The sequence below is a fragment of the Ascidiella aspersa genome, chromosome 7 (assembly GCF_963924565.1).
Source record: "Ascidiella aspersa chromosome 7, kaAscAspe10.2, whole genome shotgun sequence".
NCBI classification, from domain to species: domain Eukaryota; kingdom Metazoa; phylum Chordata; class Ascidiacea; order Phlebobranchia; family Ascidiidae; genus Ascidiella; species Ascidiella aspersa.
This window is the reverse complement of record NC_139453.1, coordinates 23,493,231-23,508,914: the sequence shown is the minus strand read 5'-3', so window position 1 is coordinate 23,508,914 and position 15,684 is coordinate 23,493,231. Positions and strand designations below refer to the sequence as shown.

Here is a 15,684-nt window from a genome sequence, read left to right as displayed (position 1 = left end):
GGTTTAAGTTTGGTCGATAAGACGTTGCAACCAACGTTATTTCTACGTAAAAGCGTCGACACTTTACGACCTAGATGCGACGTTGTGCAACTACGTTATTTAGACGTTTATCATGAACGTTATTTCTACGTAAAAGCGTCGACACTTTACGACCTAGATGCGACGTTGTGCAACTACGTTATTTATACGTTTATCATAAACGTTATTTTTACGTAGAAGTGTCTACTCCAGATGACGTAGATTAGACGTTGCAAATTACGATGTTCAGCGACGTTATTTATACGTTTATCCTGAACGATATTTTCACGTAAAAGCGTCGACACCAAACGATGTAGATGCGACGTTGTGCAACTACGTTATTTAGACGTTTATCATGAACGTTATTTTCACGTAAAAGCGTCGACACTTTACGACCTAGATGCGACGTTGTGCAACTACGTTATTTATACCTTTATCATGAACGTTGTTTTTACGTAGAAGTGTCTATTCCAGACGACGTAGATTAGACGTTGCAAATTACGATGTTCAGCGACGTTATTTATAAGTTTATCACAGACGTTATTTTTACGTAAAAATGTGTGATCCGGACAAAGTTCATGCGACGTTGGAAACTACGTTGTAAAACTAGGTTATTGAAAGCGTTCACATTGTTATGTTTGCGTAATAGTTTGGACTCCATGCCCTACAAATTACGTTTGCAATGAAGTTACAAATTACATTCGCAACTACGGTATAATGCGCAAAAAAGAAACATAATAACGATGTTTTTGAACTTTTAAAACACTTATACTTGTTGTGACATATCTGACTGTAATTATTTACACTTGCAAATTCTTACTAAATCTTCTAAACAATTACCATCCAGGAAAATATAGAAATAATATAGTATTGAAGTAAAACAAACACGGCAGTATAAAAATGTTGACAATAAAGAACTGTAAAAAAGACAAGAAAACAGAAAATTGGTCTGTGGACCTGCAAAACACACAAATTTTATAGTGTTACTTAAATTGCTCTATTACACTAACACAGTCTAAAAGACAAAATTGAAAAAGTTTTGCATTTCACAGACTATGTGTAAAACAATGCACATTAAAACAGGAAAGTAACGTTAACAACAACAACGTATTGAAAAAATAAGAATAATACAAATCCAGCGGTGTAAAACGAAAATCCAGCAGTTTAATCCGAATCTGAATGCATGTGTGATACATCGAGAGAGCTGTGGGCAAATAATATAAAAATTAGGGAATAGGGAAGTGACTGCTAGGGCTATAGGGTCGAACAGGGGAATATATACCTTATAAAAATGGCTCATGTGTTTGTCAAGCTAAGGAAAACCCCATCCAACTTTCATCTGTTTAAGCTGCATTAACTGGGAAATGTGATTAATAACTACAAACATAACTTTTAACTTCATTTACCTTATGTAACCAATTCAAAATGAGCAAAGCCAAAAAACTAATTGCAATGATACACGTGCTTCTACATGGTTCAATAAATGCCCAATTGGTTGCCTTAAACAAAAAATTTAAAACAACCTGACAGTTATTCATGTTTTTGATTTTTTTAGTATGTCAGCAAATTGTTTTGTGAATGTGATTAATTGTTCCCACTATTGGTAATATTATGATCCAGACGTTTGGAATCCTAACACAATTCAACCATAGTTTCAAAATTTAGATGTGCCATTTACTAATTTAGCCAAGCACAGAAATTTTATATCACTGTTAATGTATTTTCTTGTGCAACCTGAATTTGTTTGGTAAAATTTAGTATCAAGAATTTTTATCTCAGTTTTTTGCCAATAATAACATTTAATAATGAATATTAGTATTTTTTACATTTTTTAAACTTTGTTTTTATATTAAAAAAATATAGACCATTCTTAGTACTAGTCTATGGTATAATTTTTTCCCAATAATTCTGTCATATTATGTTTATTTTGCCTTTACTTATTGTGTGATAGCGTTTTGTGCTGTGTAGCTTCTGGTCCACAGAATGCAGACTGGTCAGAAATATATAAAACTAAAATTCTGGTGACATTGTATAACTATCACTGGTAGGTTTTGAAAAAAATTGCTGCCCAAATAAAGAAATTTAAACGCAGCCAGGATACATTTTAAAGTCTTTGTTGTTAGCATCTAGGGCAATTGCAAGCATAAAACAAAAAAACAGTATGAGTCAAATAAATATAATAATTAACAAAAATCTTGAAAATATTAATCACTAATTTACCTGTAAATATTGATGAGCAGCCAAGTTCATGAGGAATATCTTTAACGTGTACCCTTCTTCAAATCCCACCTTGAACTTTTAATCAAGCCTTTAGTCGAGATCTTCAGTAATGAATTTTCAAGTGTTCATTTGGGGTTTTATGCACACCCAAGGTATTTACGCTGGCATGATACAAATACAAAGATTTGCATTAAAATTGTCTAAAAAGTTTGGGTGTTCACTCGCCGTAGAATGCAATTGGGCGCTGGTTTAGAATCCTACCACAATGATTAAATCAACGCACAATATTTGGGTTAGGGTGCGAGTTAGCGTTTGGGTGAGGGTGGGCCAAGTATTATTATATCTATTATTTAATACTTCACCCACCCTAATCCAAAATGCTAACCCGCACCCTAACCCAAATATTGTGCACTGTGGTAGGATTCTAGACCATGCCTGCAATTGCCCACAGAGGTAATAGAGCTTGTTTTTCTATGTTAGATGAAAATTAGTGGAGGCTTTAAAGTCATTTATTCAGTAAATCATTTTTTTTCCTACTTAAAATAAAAGTTATAAATAAAACTACAAATACAGCTTAGACTATTTAACCTGAAAATATATTTGATAACAAAGCCTTATCTTTTTATGTAACCCTAATCTTCATGGTTTAAGGAAAACAACCTAAATATCGGCGCTGGTCTAGAATCCTACCACAACGAAACACCATTTGGGTTAGGGTACGGGTTAGCGTTTGGGTTAAGGTGGGTCAAGCATTATTATTAAACAAATAATATAATAATACTTGACCCACCCACACCCAAACGCTAACCCGCACCCTAACTAAAATTTTGTGCGTTGATTTTAGAACTGTGGTAGGATTCTAGACCAGCGCCTAAATATCTAACAAGCACTCTAGCGCTGAGCTGCCAAAACTTATTTTGAATTCCAATGTCCAGACAGCAAATGTTCAAACTGGACTGTGATGTCATCCGCATATTGGCCAATCACGAGTTTACGCGCCGTTCGAAAACCGCGAAAAAAAAGCAGCAGGGAGCGACATTCTTGTCTATCCAGGAAACTGCGTCTATAGCGGTCGCTGCGCTAAGTACTTTTTTATGCGATTTGTTTCATGTAAAGACAATGTTACCCTTACTAAAATGCTATATTAAATTAAGTCACATCTCTATTTTATGTAAGCATAACTAAGTATACTTCTTTACATTTTCTAAAATAGTTAATCAAAACACATTACAGAAAAAAACAAATATTTTGTAAATAGGCTACATAATCCCGACGCATTCCTTAAAAGAAAGCATTTCTATTTAACGAAAATTAAAACTTGGAAAGTTAGTTTTGACGTCGGTAAACAACGTTTTTTATACGACACGTATGACATTTTGATTCGATTGTACTTCAGCTCAGTCGAAAAAAATGTGTATGACACGCAAATTCGTCTAAAATCAGTTACCTTCAACGTAAGTAGGCTAATTGATGTTGTTTCTACCTCACGTTTAACGTTTTAATAGGGTTCCTTTGACGTTTGTATCAACGCTAAACAATATTAATGAAATCTTTTAATTTATGTATAAAATAGTCTAAAACAAGTTGACCTCGATGTCAGGTATATACCTTGTTGTATACGTCACGTTTAACGTTTTAATCCGGTTGCATTGTGGTTTGCCGTAACCTTCGAAATGACTACGATCATTTAAGATGTTGCAAATTTGGTCGCGTTTTAGTTTTTCGTAATGTCAAGAAATAAAGTTATTGGAACTTTTGAAAATAGCATTTAAAATGGTTTCAAATAAGTTATCTTCAGCGACAGTTATCATTGCTTTTTGCATATACGCCACGTATGATGTTTTGAATTGGTTATATTGAAGATTGTAATATCGTTGAAAAATAACGTTATATTAACGTTAAAAATGACGTATAAAATAGTCTAATTCTAAACACAACTAAGCTTCGATGTCAGTATTTACCGTAGTTTTTACGTCACGTGAAGTTCTAATTAGATTGCTTTGTTGTTAGTTACAAACCAAAAAATAACGTTATTAAAAAGCTTAAAATCACGTCCAAAATGCTGTCAAAGAAGTAAGCTTTGACCTTAGAATTCAACATCATTTATACCTCACGCGTGACGTTGTCAGTTAGTTGGATCTTAGTTTGACGCAACGTCAAGAAATAACGTTATTAAAACGTTTAAAATTACATCCAAAACGGTCTTAAATAAGTTAGCTTTGACGTCAGAAATCACCGTTGATTGTACGTCACGTATGATTTCCTAAATTGGGTCCATTGTGGTTTCTCACGACAACGTATGACATGAAATCAAGTTTACTTTGACGTGAGTAATAAACGTTGCATGTACGTCACCTATGACGTTCTAAATTGGTTACATTAAGGTTTGTAATAAGGTTGAGAAATGACGTTATTAAAACGTTAGAAATGATGTACAAAATAGTCATAAAAAAATTATCCTTGTCACAAAAGGTAATGTTGTTGTTACGTCACGTTTCACGTTTTAATTATATAACATTGTAGTTAGTCAAAACGGTAAAATGACGTTATTATAACGCTTAAAATGGCGTCCTGGTCTCCAAGAAATTAGCTTTGATGTCAAAATTTAATGTTGATTGTACGTCACGTATCACGTTGTAAATTAGTAACATCAATGGTGGTCACAAAGTTTAAAAATAATGTTAGCAAAACGTTCGCTCTGACGTACAAAATAGCCTAAAACAAGTTATTAGCCTCGAAGTAATTAATTAACCTTGTTCGTACGTCACCTTTGACGTTATAATCAGGTTACTTTGTGGTGCGCCACAATTTTTTTAAAGAATACCATTGAATTGAAAAAACGTTTAAACGACGTCAAAAGTAGCTGAAAAGACGTTAGTTTTGACGTCAGTAAACAACGTTTTTTGTACGTGATTTATGACGTTTTAAAATAAGTTGCATTTGGTTTGTTTCAACGTTACGAAAGAACGTTAAACAAACGTTTGAAGTTACGTTAAAATTTGTCTATAACAAGTTAATTGTGACGTCAGAAATGAACGTGAATTCTACGTCACGTATGACGTTCTAAGCTGGTTGCGTTATAGTTTTACGGAACGTTAAATATATAGCGTTAATTAAACGTGTAAAAGACGTCTGAACCGGTCTAAAAATGTTAGATTTTACGTCAGTAATCAACGTTATTTGCATGTCACTTATGACGTTGTAAATTTGTTTCATTGTGGTTCGTCGCAACGTTAAAAAATAACGTTCCACAAACGTTCGAAGTGACGTCCAAAATGATGTAAAACATGTTAAGATCGACGTCTGTAATCAACGTTGTTTGTACGTTACAAATGACGTTGAAATTTGGTCGCATTGCGGTTTTTCTTAACGTTTATTTTGACGTCAATGCTACGTTTTACATAACGTTTTGATAACACGGCCTCGACGTATTTTCTTAACGTTCGTTTGGACACATTCCCACAACGTTTACTTAGTTTAAAAAAAAAATCCGAACGTCGAAAATACGTTGTGTGTTAGCTGGGTTTCTTACCGTAGGTGTATTTTCGAAAAAGCTTTTGTTTATTGAGGGCAGTGGTGGCCAAACCGCGATTCGCGAGACGTACGGCGCTTCAGCCGGTTTACTAAACCTCTCCTATTCAGAGAGAGAGAGAGAGAGACGAAGCAATGAGCGCGCCTCTCCAGCGTCACAATATGCTCTTAAAATTGGTCATAGCAATTTTCACTTTTAAACATTTAACGTTTCAGGTTTAATTGTCTCTAACAGTTGGTTGTGCCACACAAGTTTGGGCGGAATTCGCAAAATTTTAGAGTAATTGCGGCGGTTATAACAGTAAACAATTTTATTTACAAACTGTAATTTGTAATGTGTTTTCTGTTTCACACAGTTTTGTACCTGAATTAGGCTTACGTTTATGTTTGAATGGACACGCAAGTCGAACTTATGCGGCTACCGCATAAGATTTTACATTTATAAGTGATTTTTGATTCATATAGGCGTATTGTAGCCTATGTCAAGGGTTTTCGTTACGTAAAAAAAGGTGACACATGCTAAGACAAGTAATGTGCGATAGCCGGGTATTTAGACATTCCATATTATAAAAAAACACACGCTATTGCAATTTGGTTCCGTATATTCCACACTGGTAAAAATTCTAAACCTAGGCGAAAATAGTCTCTTTTCTTCTAGCTTTTTTTCTTGCGTGATTAAATGAAATGTAAGAATCTTCGTCACTATTTCATATTAGCCTACGTTGTAAAATGCTGGTGTAAATTTGCTAACCTCGTGTTATAGCCAATGGCCAAACAATTAAAGGTGGAAATTGAAATGTTACTAAATACTAATGTTATACATAACAAATAAGTTATTAAACATAAAAATCTTATGTTGCAAACGTTAAATGATATTATACCCAGGCGATAGGCCTACCAAATTGATTTTTACGACCACGCAAGTAATTGTGCTAACAGAGTGTTTGAAAAAGTTGTAGCGGCGCCTACGCTGTTTTGTGAAGAGTCTTCTCAACTAGATATTAAGATACCGTAACTCAGTTACAAAATAATATAAAAATTCCTATTTTTAAATTAAAATTGTTTTTTGTGTTCTCCTGCTATCTCCCTTTTTGATTATTTGACCCTAGGATTAAAACATAGACCAGTGATTCTAAACCTTTTGTACAGTATAGGATAGGCATTTCATTAACAACTCACAGGTGGGTGCTGAGTGTACGATGGTTGTTGCGGCAATAGATTTATGTCCTAATAAATTTTGTCATCTCTGCGCTTTCTTCTCGTTTTGATATTTGGGTAACAGTTTTTCTTAAAAGACTACTTAAAGTGAGAATGAGTGATGAGCCACATATTAACAAATGGCGGGCCGCAATGAGCGGGTGGACAACAACACCGTTCTAAACGGTCTGACTCTATGATGATCTAGAAAATATTTAAACAAAATAGTTGCCTAAAAAAAACAAAAAAAACATTAAAAGCAGGCTAACCGGGGTGCAACAACACACGAAAGCCTGGTCTGGTTGTTTAAAATTACGCAAAAATGAGATTAATGATTTCACAAGTGAAACCTTTTACGTGAAACACTGTTTCAAACTAATTGCAAACGTTAGTATACAACGAAGGACTTCATTTAAAGTGGGTGTTTTTCGAAATTGAAAAGTTTGTATTTTTCCATTTTTATTACTAAAAGTAATTATAACACGTTACCTATATTTGGTAAGGTAAAAACGTAATATAGCTGGCATGGTGTTTGAAACACCGTGTTATCATCCTTGTTGATACGAAGTTGCCTCAAATTATATTTTGTAATCTGCTTTAGTAACTGACTGCTGGCGACTTTGTGTCAGGAAAAGAAGGATCCAGTAAGTCTGTCTACATGCCAAAGCGCAACTGAGTTGCGTGGCATGTGCGTTGAAAACCATGATGAAGCAAATGTACCTTTTATTTTGACTCATTTGTTTGTAGATTGTTTAATTAATTATCGTTCATTTATCCTAAGCAAATACAGTCAAAGATGTAGCCTATATCATACTTGTCCAAAGTTATTTTTAAAAGTAGCCTATACCGATATACAATATTGTCATGCCACAGGTAAATAGGCTCTATAGGGGCTTAACCAACAACGCAAACCGTTTCACAGTGCGAAAAACTTTCGCGTTGGCCAACTTCGCTTTCACGAAGATATGTACGTTGCGCAACCATAACCTTGGATGGTTAATTTTCGTACAATTCTTCCATCGCTATGGGTAAATTGCACAAAGCACTTCATTTTTCTCAGGTAGCCCTGATCTCTTTATTAAAATAGACTATCGTGCTATTATACAAAAAGTCGCCTTATTGTTGCAAACCGCATACATTCCATTAGCAACAACATCTTTCATTGGTTGGTCAACATCAATTGGACCTATTAAGACAGCTACAACACAACAGCACGCACCAGAATAATTTAGAATTTAGTTTAATATTTCGATTTGTTAAAAAGCCAGAGGTTTATTTGGAATCGTATGCTTTTTTAATGTCAGTGTTAAACAATTACAACTAGAGGATTTTGCAGAACGTTGTTAAAAAATAAAATTACGACACGATTTCCTATCTCAATGAGAAACAAAAAATAAGGTTAAGATAAAAACAAACTGGAAAATAAATCATCTATACTATAGTCAAGTTTTTATAACTGTGACTATCATTAGTAGCCCTATAATTTGTATACAATAGCATTTAACAAATATAGTTGCGTATAAATATGTACATGTTTTTTGCGTGAAAAGAAAAAACCTACGAAAGTTAAGAACAATCCGAAAACACTACGTATATATTGCTTTCAAAACGGTAAAAGGCGTCATTATAGTCTATCTAGAATATTGAATACACGATGTCTTATAACAACAGGTTTGTAGAATGTAGAGTATCATTCAAAAAACTTGTTTGTTTCCTCCACCAATTGGTGCAACGTTTTGGTAGTGCTGGCGAGTTTCTTCTTCTTTAATCCACTTAAAACAAAAAATACGTATAAACCTGCGTCAAAGCACCGTGAAAGCAATGTATATAGGCTATGTGTTTTTACGTTAAGCTTGCGGTCCGCTCAAACCCTTTTTATAAACTTTTTTTTACAAAGAAGTAACCTTTTTAGCTTAGCGCATTCTGGTATAGAAATAGAAACAATTGGAATGTTAATATGACCACAAGGAGCTTATTCGCGCATTAGATTACCTTGGCAAAGATTGTTTTAAGGCTTCGTGTGTTCTAGCTATATTTGAATTAACTGTGACATTACGTCATATAAAACGGCCAGGTCAAATCGTAATAGTGGATCCACACCTGACAGCATTTCGATAAATAAAAGTTAAAGTCATGTTGTTTTTTTCTAAAAAAAGTGCAAAGTCCTTGAATTAAAAAATCTTACATTTCAACCATATTCTTTGCTGCCGATAAGCGAAGTCGATCTTTTTCGTCTCTAAAGTGCTGTTGTTGCTGTTGCAGGGTTAAATGTCCAAATGAATGTTGCACATTTTTCAAATCATCCAGTCTGTGCGCACCAAAAACGTTTTGAAGTTTTCCACATTGTTCGGTCTCCATTGCCAGTTTAATACATACAGCTACAGGAACTTGTTTTCTTGTTTTGAAGTACTCAGATTCTAGTTTGGCGATTTCAAATAGCAATCCAGTGTATAATGCAATATGGTCAACACCTGTTATCATGGTGGTAAGAAATGAAGCAAAATTGTTGGAAATTTCACCCTGTATTTTACAGCAATTCTCTTTGCTGTACCAAAACCCGTTTTCCTTAAGTTCTTTCAATCTTGTTGCAGAATAGTCGTCATCAAATGCCTTGCACCAAAGACCCAATCTTTCCAATTTTTTTTCGGGGCGGCCCATAATTTCCGGCTGCAGATCACTTAAAAAAAGGAGAGCAACTTCTTGAACACCATCCACCGAAAATACGAAAGAGTTTCCACTTTTGTTTAAAGTTGGATCTTTAATTATTGCTGCCAAACCGCTAAGCAACTCCCTTCCAGTTAACTGTCCAATATCGCAGAACTTGTACTTGAATTCCGTAAATTTAAAATAGTGTTTTTGAAGCCTGTCGTTGATTTTTTCGTGAAAATGTGGATTCACGTTTAAGGCACAAAAATCTAACCTCTTTGGTATAAGTGAAATGCTTGTTTCGCACAGTCCGGCCATCATTTCATCAATTGTCAAAGACATGTTTTGTTAGTTTTCTCAGGATAACCAAAAAACCAACTTCATATTAAATGCCTGTATATTGCTGGGCAACCTGAACGAACTGATGTGTTGTAACCGATACTGTTTTTTTACCTTACATCATACGGGTATTTCCCAAAGCGTGAGCGTTGTGTACCAACTTGATGCGAAACAGGCGTTATATTATACCAGGCTTTTGATTTAGGATTTCATCATCGTTTCCACTAGTACAAACGCGGAGTCTACACATTACCTCGTCGTTTTAAAGGCCTTATAACAATAGTTTTTGTGTGCGTCTGGGCAACAGTTTCATTGTGATTTTGCTGCTGCTTTAAATGACTTTACCTATGATACAAGTAAACCTGAACGGTCCGCAACGACCAGCAACCGCGATCTGGTAAACTATTGCTGCCAAAATGGCTCTTAGACAAAATCAGGTTTGCAGGTTCACAGTCCATACACAAGGCCATGTTCTCTTTTGCAGGCAATGCATTATAAAAAAATATGCACACTAGGAATGTTCAGATTTAACTTTTTTTTGAAAATTTATGCTACCTGCTTGATTTCCCATTATGTGTCACATAAAAATCAGTTTCACAAGTTTTCAAAACAATTGGACAACATTTAGGGGCTCCGCAGGTGTGTTTTTGTGGTTAAAATGTTGCACTGTTGTCCTTCACAAAATCGGGACAGACTTCTTCACTATAATGTGAATTTGCATTCACAAATCAACGAAATAACAACAACAAAAATTTACGATATATAGGATCAACAACACCAAAATAATCTAGCAAAGCTAGCAATTCAGGTCAGACACATTAACCAGATCTTAAAAGATAAATATATATTTCACCAACTAAGGCATCTTCAGTATATCTTAATTCGAATAATTAATCAAATATAAAATTTAATGCATTGCACACAAGAATTAAATGTTACCCCGACAATATAGATACCAACTCACTTTATAAGGATAAATTTACCAGTCACCTTGTTTTTGGTTAACAATTTCGAAATATTTAAACGAAGTAGTTCAGAAAAAAAAAAAAAAAAAAAAAAAAAAAAAAGCGCAACTATAAGTGGCGTGGTTGGTCTATTTAAAGCCATAATGAAGCAGCTGTACCTTTTGCCAAGAAGGTGAATATAATAATCGCAAAATTTGACTCATTTGATTGTAGAATGTTTGAATGTATAATATATTTCACTGATCCCAAGCAAATACTTGTAAAGATTTATACCACCATTGTCAATCGTTATTTTGAGAGGTATGCAATATGCCATTCCACGGAGAAATACTAGGGGCTTTACCTACAACGCAAATAGTTTCACAGGGGAAAAAAGACGTTCGCGTGGGCGCAACTTTGGTTTCACACAGCTGTGTACATTGCGCAACCATAACGCTGGATGATTAACCTTCGTAGAGTTCTATGACCGCTATGGGGCCAATTGCGCAAAGCACTTCACTTTCTTAGCTAGCCCTGATCTCGTTAATATACTCGGCTAGTGCTATTATACAAAAGGTCGCCTTATCGTTGTAAACCGCATAGATTTCATTAGCAACAATATCTTTCAAAGGTTTGATGAACGTCAAGTCCACAACACAACAAACCCCAGAATAATTAAAAATTTAGTTTAATATTTTGATTTGTCAAAAAGCCAGAGGTTTATTGAAGGACGCATGCCTTTTGAAATGGTATAGCCTGAAAGAATAACAATTTTGCAAAAGTTGTTGAAAAACAAAATTAACACGTGATTTCGTATCGTAATGAGAAAGGAAAAAGCGATGAGCTAAAACAATCTGTAAAACGAAATCATCTATATTCTATAGTATATAGTCTTTGTAAATTGTGACTGTTAATATAGTTGGTCTATACACAGTTTTTTATCTAAAAAGCATTAGTTGCGTATAAATATACAGTATATATGTTTTTTTCGCATAGAGAAAAAACAACAACGAAAGTTAAGTTAGAATTATCCGAAAACAATACGTATATTTGTTGCAAAACGGTAGGAGATAGATAATTGTTTATCGCCCCTATTTAGTTTAGAATAACGAATGCATAAACTCTTATAGGAATACTGTGTAGACCAGCGGTTCTCAACCAGTGGGTCATGGAAACATTTGAGATGGGCCATAGACCAATATAAAAAAGCTAGATTTATTTAGTAATTTAGTTTCATTTGTGTCTGTCACAAACTAGTTTCTAACGGTTGTATGTATTTAACATTCTTCTTGTATGCATTAAACTTTGTTTGATGTTTACAACTAACTGTTTGTGTTTCGTCACAATGCCTAAAAAGTGGCGTGATGTTCACTGCGTTAAAGAAAGGCTTCGAGAAAAAACGTGGCAAGGTAAACACGAGTGGTTTATGTGTAATGCCAATGTGCGATTGAAAAACCAAGCGAAAGCGGAACTAGTAGGCTACTTAACACTTCTGAATATACAGGTTGAAAAGCGTCAAAGTATATCCAAAGAAACGGGCACATTATTGTGTTCGTGACAGTGTCACTACAGGAATAATTAGTAGGCCTACACAGAGTATTAACATTGCAAGTATAATTAGATAAATTTACAAAATAGCTTCTTCTGGGATACAAATTATGAATTGTGCACTCTCTTCTACCTCTCCAAAAATTGATGAAATGATCGAAAAAGTTCAGCAGCAAAAATCTCACTAAAGGCCCGTTTACACTACAGCTGCACTGAGCTGAGCAAAGCGTAATTTGCATTTAAATTCTATTGTGACGAGAGTTTCAAGCTTTACTAAACTCAAGCCCCGTGCAGCAGCTGCAGCTAGCTTAAAAATACGCTTTGGAGCGATTTTCACGCTTTGCTAAACTCAAGCCCAGTGCAGCTATAGAAACACATTACGTTTGGAGCGATTTTTACGCCCAGCGCAGCCCACTGCAGCTGAAGTGAAAACAATTTCACGCCCAGTGCAGCTCAGTGCAGCTGTAGTGTAAACGGGCCTTAATACACGGTTAAATAAATACTCTGTCTTTAAATATGTCCTGCTTCTGTTTGTGCAAACTATATTCTATATAAGCCTATTTTATACCATTTTTCTTTCATAAAAATTTACTGGGCCACAGAATTTTTGTAAAACGAAAATGAGCCATAAAGTAAAAAATGTGGAGAACCACTGGCGTAGACTGTAGTCTGTAGAGTGTAGAGTTTCATTTAAAAAAGTTTTTTGTTTCCTCAACCAATTGCTGCAAAGTTTCAGAAGTGGTGGCGAGTTTCCTCTTCTTTAATCCACTTGAGACAAAAAATGAGCAAAACTAATAAATTGCTGCGTCAAAGCACCGTAAAAGCAATCGGCCCATTTGTTTTTACGTTGAGCTTTTGGTCCGCTACGAGTAACTTATTTTTTTTTATAAACTTATTTACAAAAAGGAATCTTTTAAGCTTAATTAGCTCATTCTGGCATACAAATTGGAATGTTAATATGAACGCAAGCTGCTTTTAATTCGCACACTAGATTACCTGGTCTGAGGTTTCGTGTGTTCTTGAGCTATAATTGAATTAACTGTGACGTTAAGCCATAAATTTTATGGGGGCAAATAGTGATAGTGGATCTAACCCTGACAGGTTTTCAGGAAGGTCGTTTTTTCCCATAATAAAATACGTTAAATTTGAAAAATCTTACATTTCAATCATATTCTTTGCTGCCGAAAAGCGAAGTCGATCTTTTTCGTCTCTGACCTGTTGTTGTTTCTGTTGTAGGGTTAAATAACCAGGTGGATGTTGCACATTGTGCATGCTGTCATGCACCCCATGCGCACCAAAAACATGTTGAAGTTTTCCACATTGGTCGGTCTCCATTGCCAGTTTAATACATAAAGCGACAGGAACTTGTTTTCTTGTTTTGTAGTACTCAGATTCTAGTTTGGCGATTTCAAATAGCAATCCAGTGTATAATGCAATATGGTCAACACCTGTTATCATGCTGGTAAGAAATGAAGCAAAATTTTTGGAAATTTCACGCTGTATTTTACAGCAATTCTCTTTGCTGTACCAAAACCCGTTTTCCTTAAGTTTTTTCAATCTTGTTGCAGAATAGTCGTCATCAAATGCCTTGTACCAAAGCCCCAAACTTTCCAAATTTTCTTCGGGGCGGCCCATAATTTCCGCCTGCCAATTTTTAAAAATAGGGAGAGCAACTTCCTGAACACGATTTACCGAAAATACGAAACAGTTTCCACTTTTGTTTAAAGTTGGATCTATCATTATTGCTGCTAACCCGCTAAGTAACTCCCTTCCAGTTAACTGTCCAATTTCACAGAACCTATACGTAAATTCCATAAATTCGAATTTGCTTGTTAATTTTAACTTTTGAAGCCTGTCGTTGATTTTTTCGCGAAAAAGTGGATTCACGTTTGAGGCACAAAAATCTAACCTATTTGGTATAAGTGAAATGCTTGTTTCGCACAGTCCGGCCATCATTTCATCAATTGTCAAAGACATGTTTATTAGTTTTCTCAGGATAACCAAAAATCCAACTACATATTAAATGCCTGTATATTGTTGGGCAACCTGAACGAACTGATGTGTTGTAGCCGATACTGTTTTTTTACCTTACATCATACGGGTATTTACAAAGCGTGAGCGTTGTGTACCAACTTGATGCGCATATACACAAGAAAAAAGCGTTATATTATACCAGGCCTTTGATTTAGGATTTCTCAATTGTTTGCGCTAATACAAACGTGGAGTCTACACATTACCTCGTCGTTTTAAAGGCCTTATAACTATAGTTTTATTGTGATTGTGCTGCTGCTTTAAATGACTTTACCTATGGTAAAAGTAAGCCTGAGCGGTCCGCAACGACCCGCAAAGGCGATGGTAAACTATTGCTGCCAAAATGGCTCTTAGACAAAATCATGTTTGCAGGTTCACCGTCCCTTTACAAGGCCATGTTCTCTTTAGCAGGCAATGCATTATAAAAAAAAATATGCACACTTTATTTAAGAGTGTGCGCACATTTGAAACTGCCTTAACAATGTGCGCACATTGTTGAGTTATTGGTAAAACTAGCGTTAGAGTTGGAGTTGTGCCCGCATAAAATATCTCAAATTGTGCATATTTGAAGACATTTGAAAATGTGCGCATATTCTGAAGGCATTTGCGCACATTTTGTGCACATTTTCGCGTGCACATTTTTGCGCACATTGTGCTAAACGTGCTTGCTCGCATGCCCATCTTAACCTGTTTTAAAACGCCCGTTATGGCAATTATGTCATTTCTGAAAATTTGCCTGCATCCCATTAAGAAAAGTAGCCTATTCTACTTTCAGCCCTACATGTAATGCCCTCGTGCATGACCAGCAAACCTGAAACCCGCATATTTCGCCGAGCTCATGCCTCCTTGTAAAAACAATAACATCAAAACGTCAGTATTGGAAGGAGGTATATCTTTATTAACGTTTTAACCATGGACACTTCCTACATAATTTGGTCCAAAAGCAAAAAATCGTAAGTAATAATTACATATAGTTCTCTTGGTAGTCATGTTGGTCGACGTGAAGGCTTTAAATAGCAGTTTGTACACAGTGGGAAAACCAGTGCATTTTTACAACAGCTAAAAACTATGCCTCTCGGTCACTTGATTTTATCGCTCGCTACAACTGTTGGTACACTGGTAGACCTATAAAGGAATATAAGCGATAAGCGTTTGATAAAACAACGAACTTTATATGTGGCACTTTGCATTACAACGATAATACATTTAT

At 35.2% G+C, this 15,684-nt stretch overlaps 1 protein-coding gene across 1 annotated transcript; it reads right to left on the bottom strand.

Annotated features, from left to right (window-relative positions):
* Positions 1–13,598: 13,598 nt before the first annotated feature.
* Positions 13,599–14,480, bottom strand: LOC146138537 (uncharacterized). The gene has a single exon (XM_083394594.1). It carries the CDS (start codon positions 14,418–14,420, stop codon positions 13,599–13,601), a length of 822 nt encoding a protein of 273 aa, XP_083250720.1. The 5' UTR covers positions 14,421–14,480.
* Between the last annotated feature and the right edge of the window lie 1,204 nt (positions 14,481–15,684).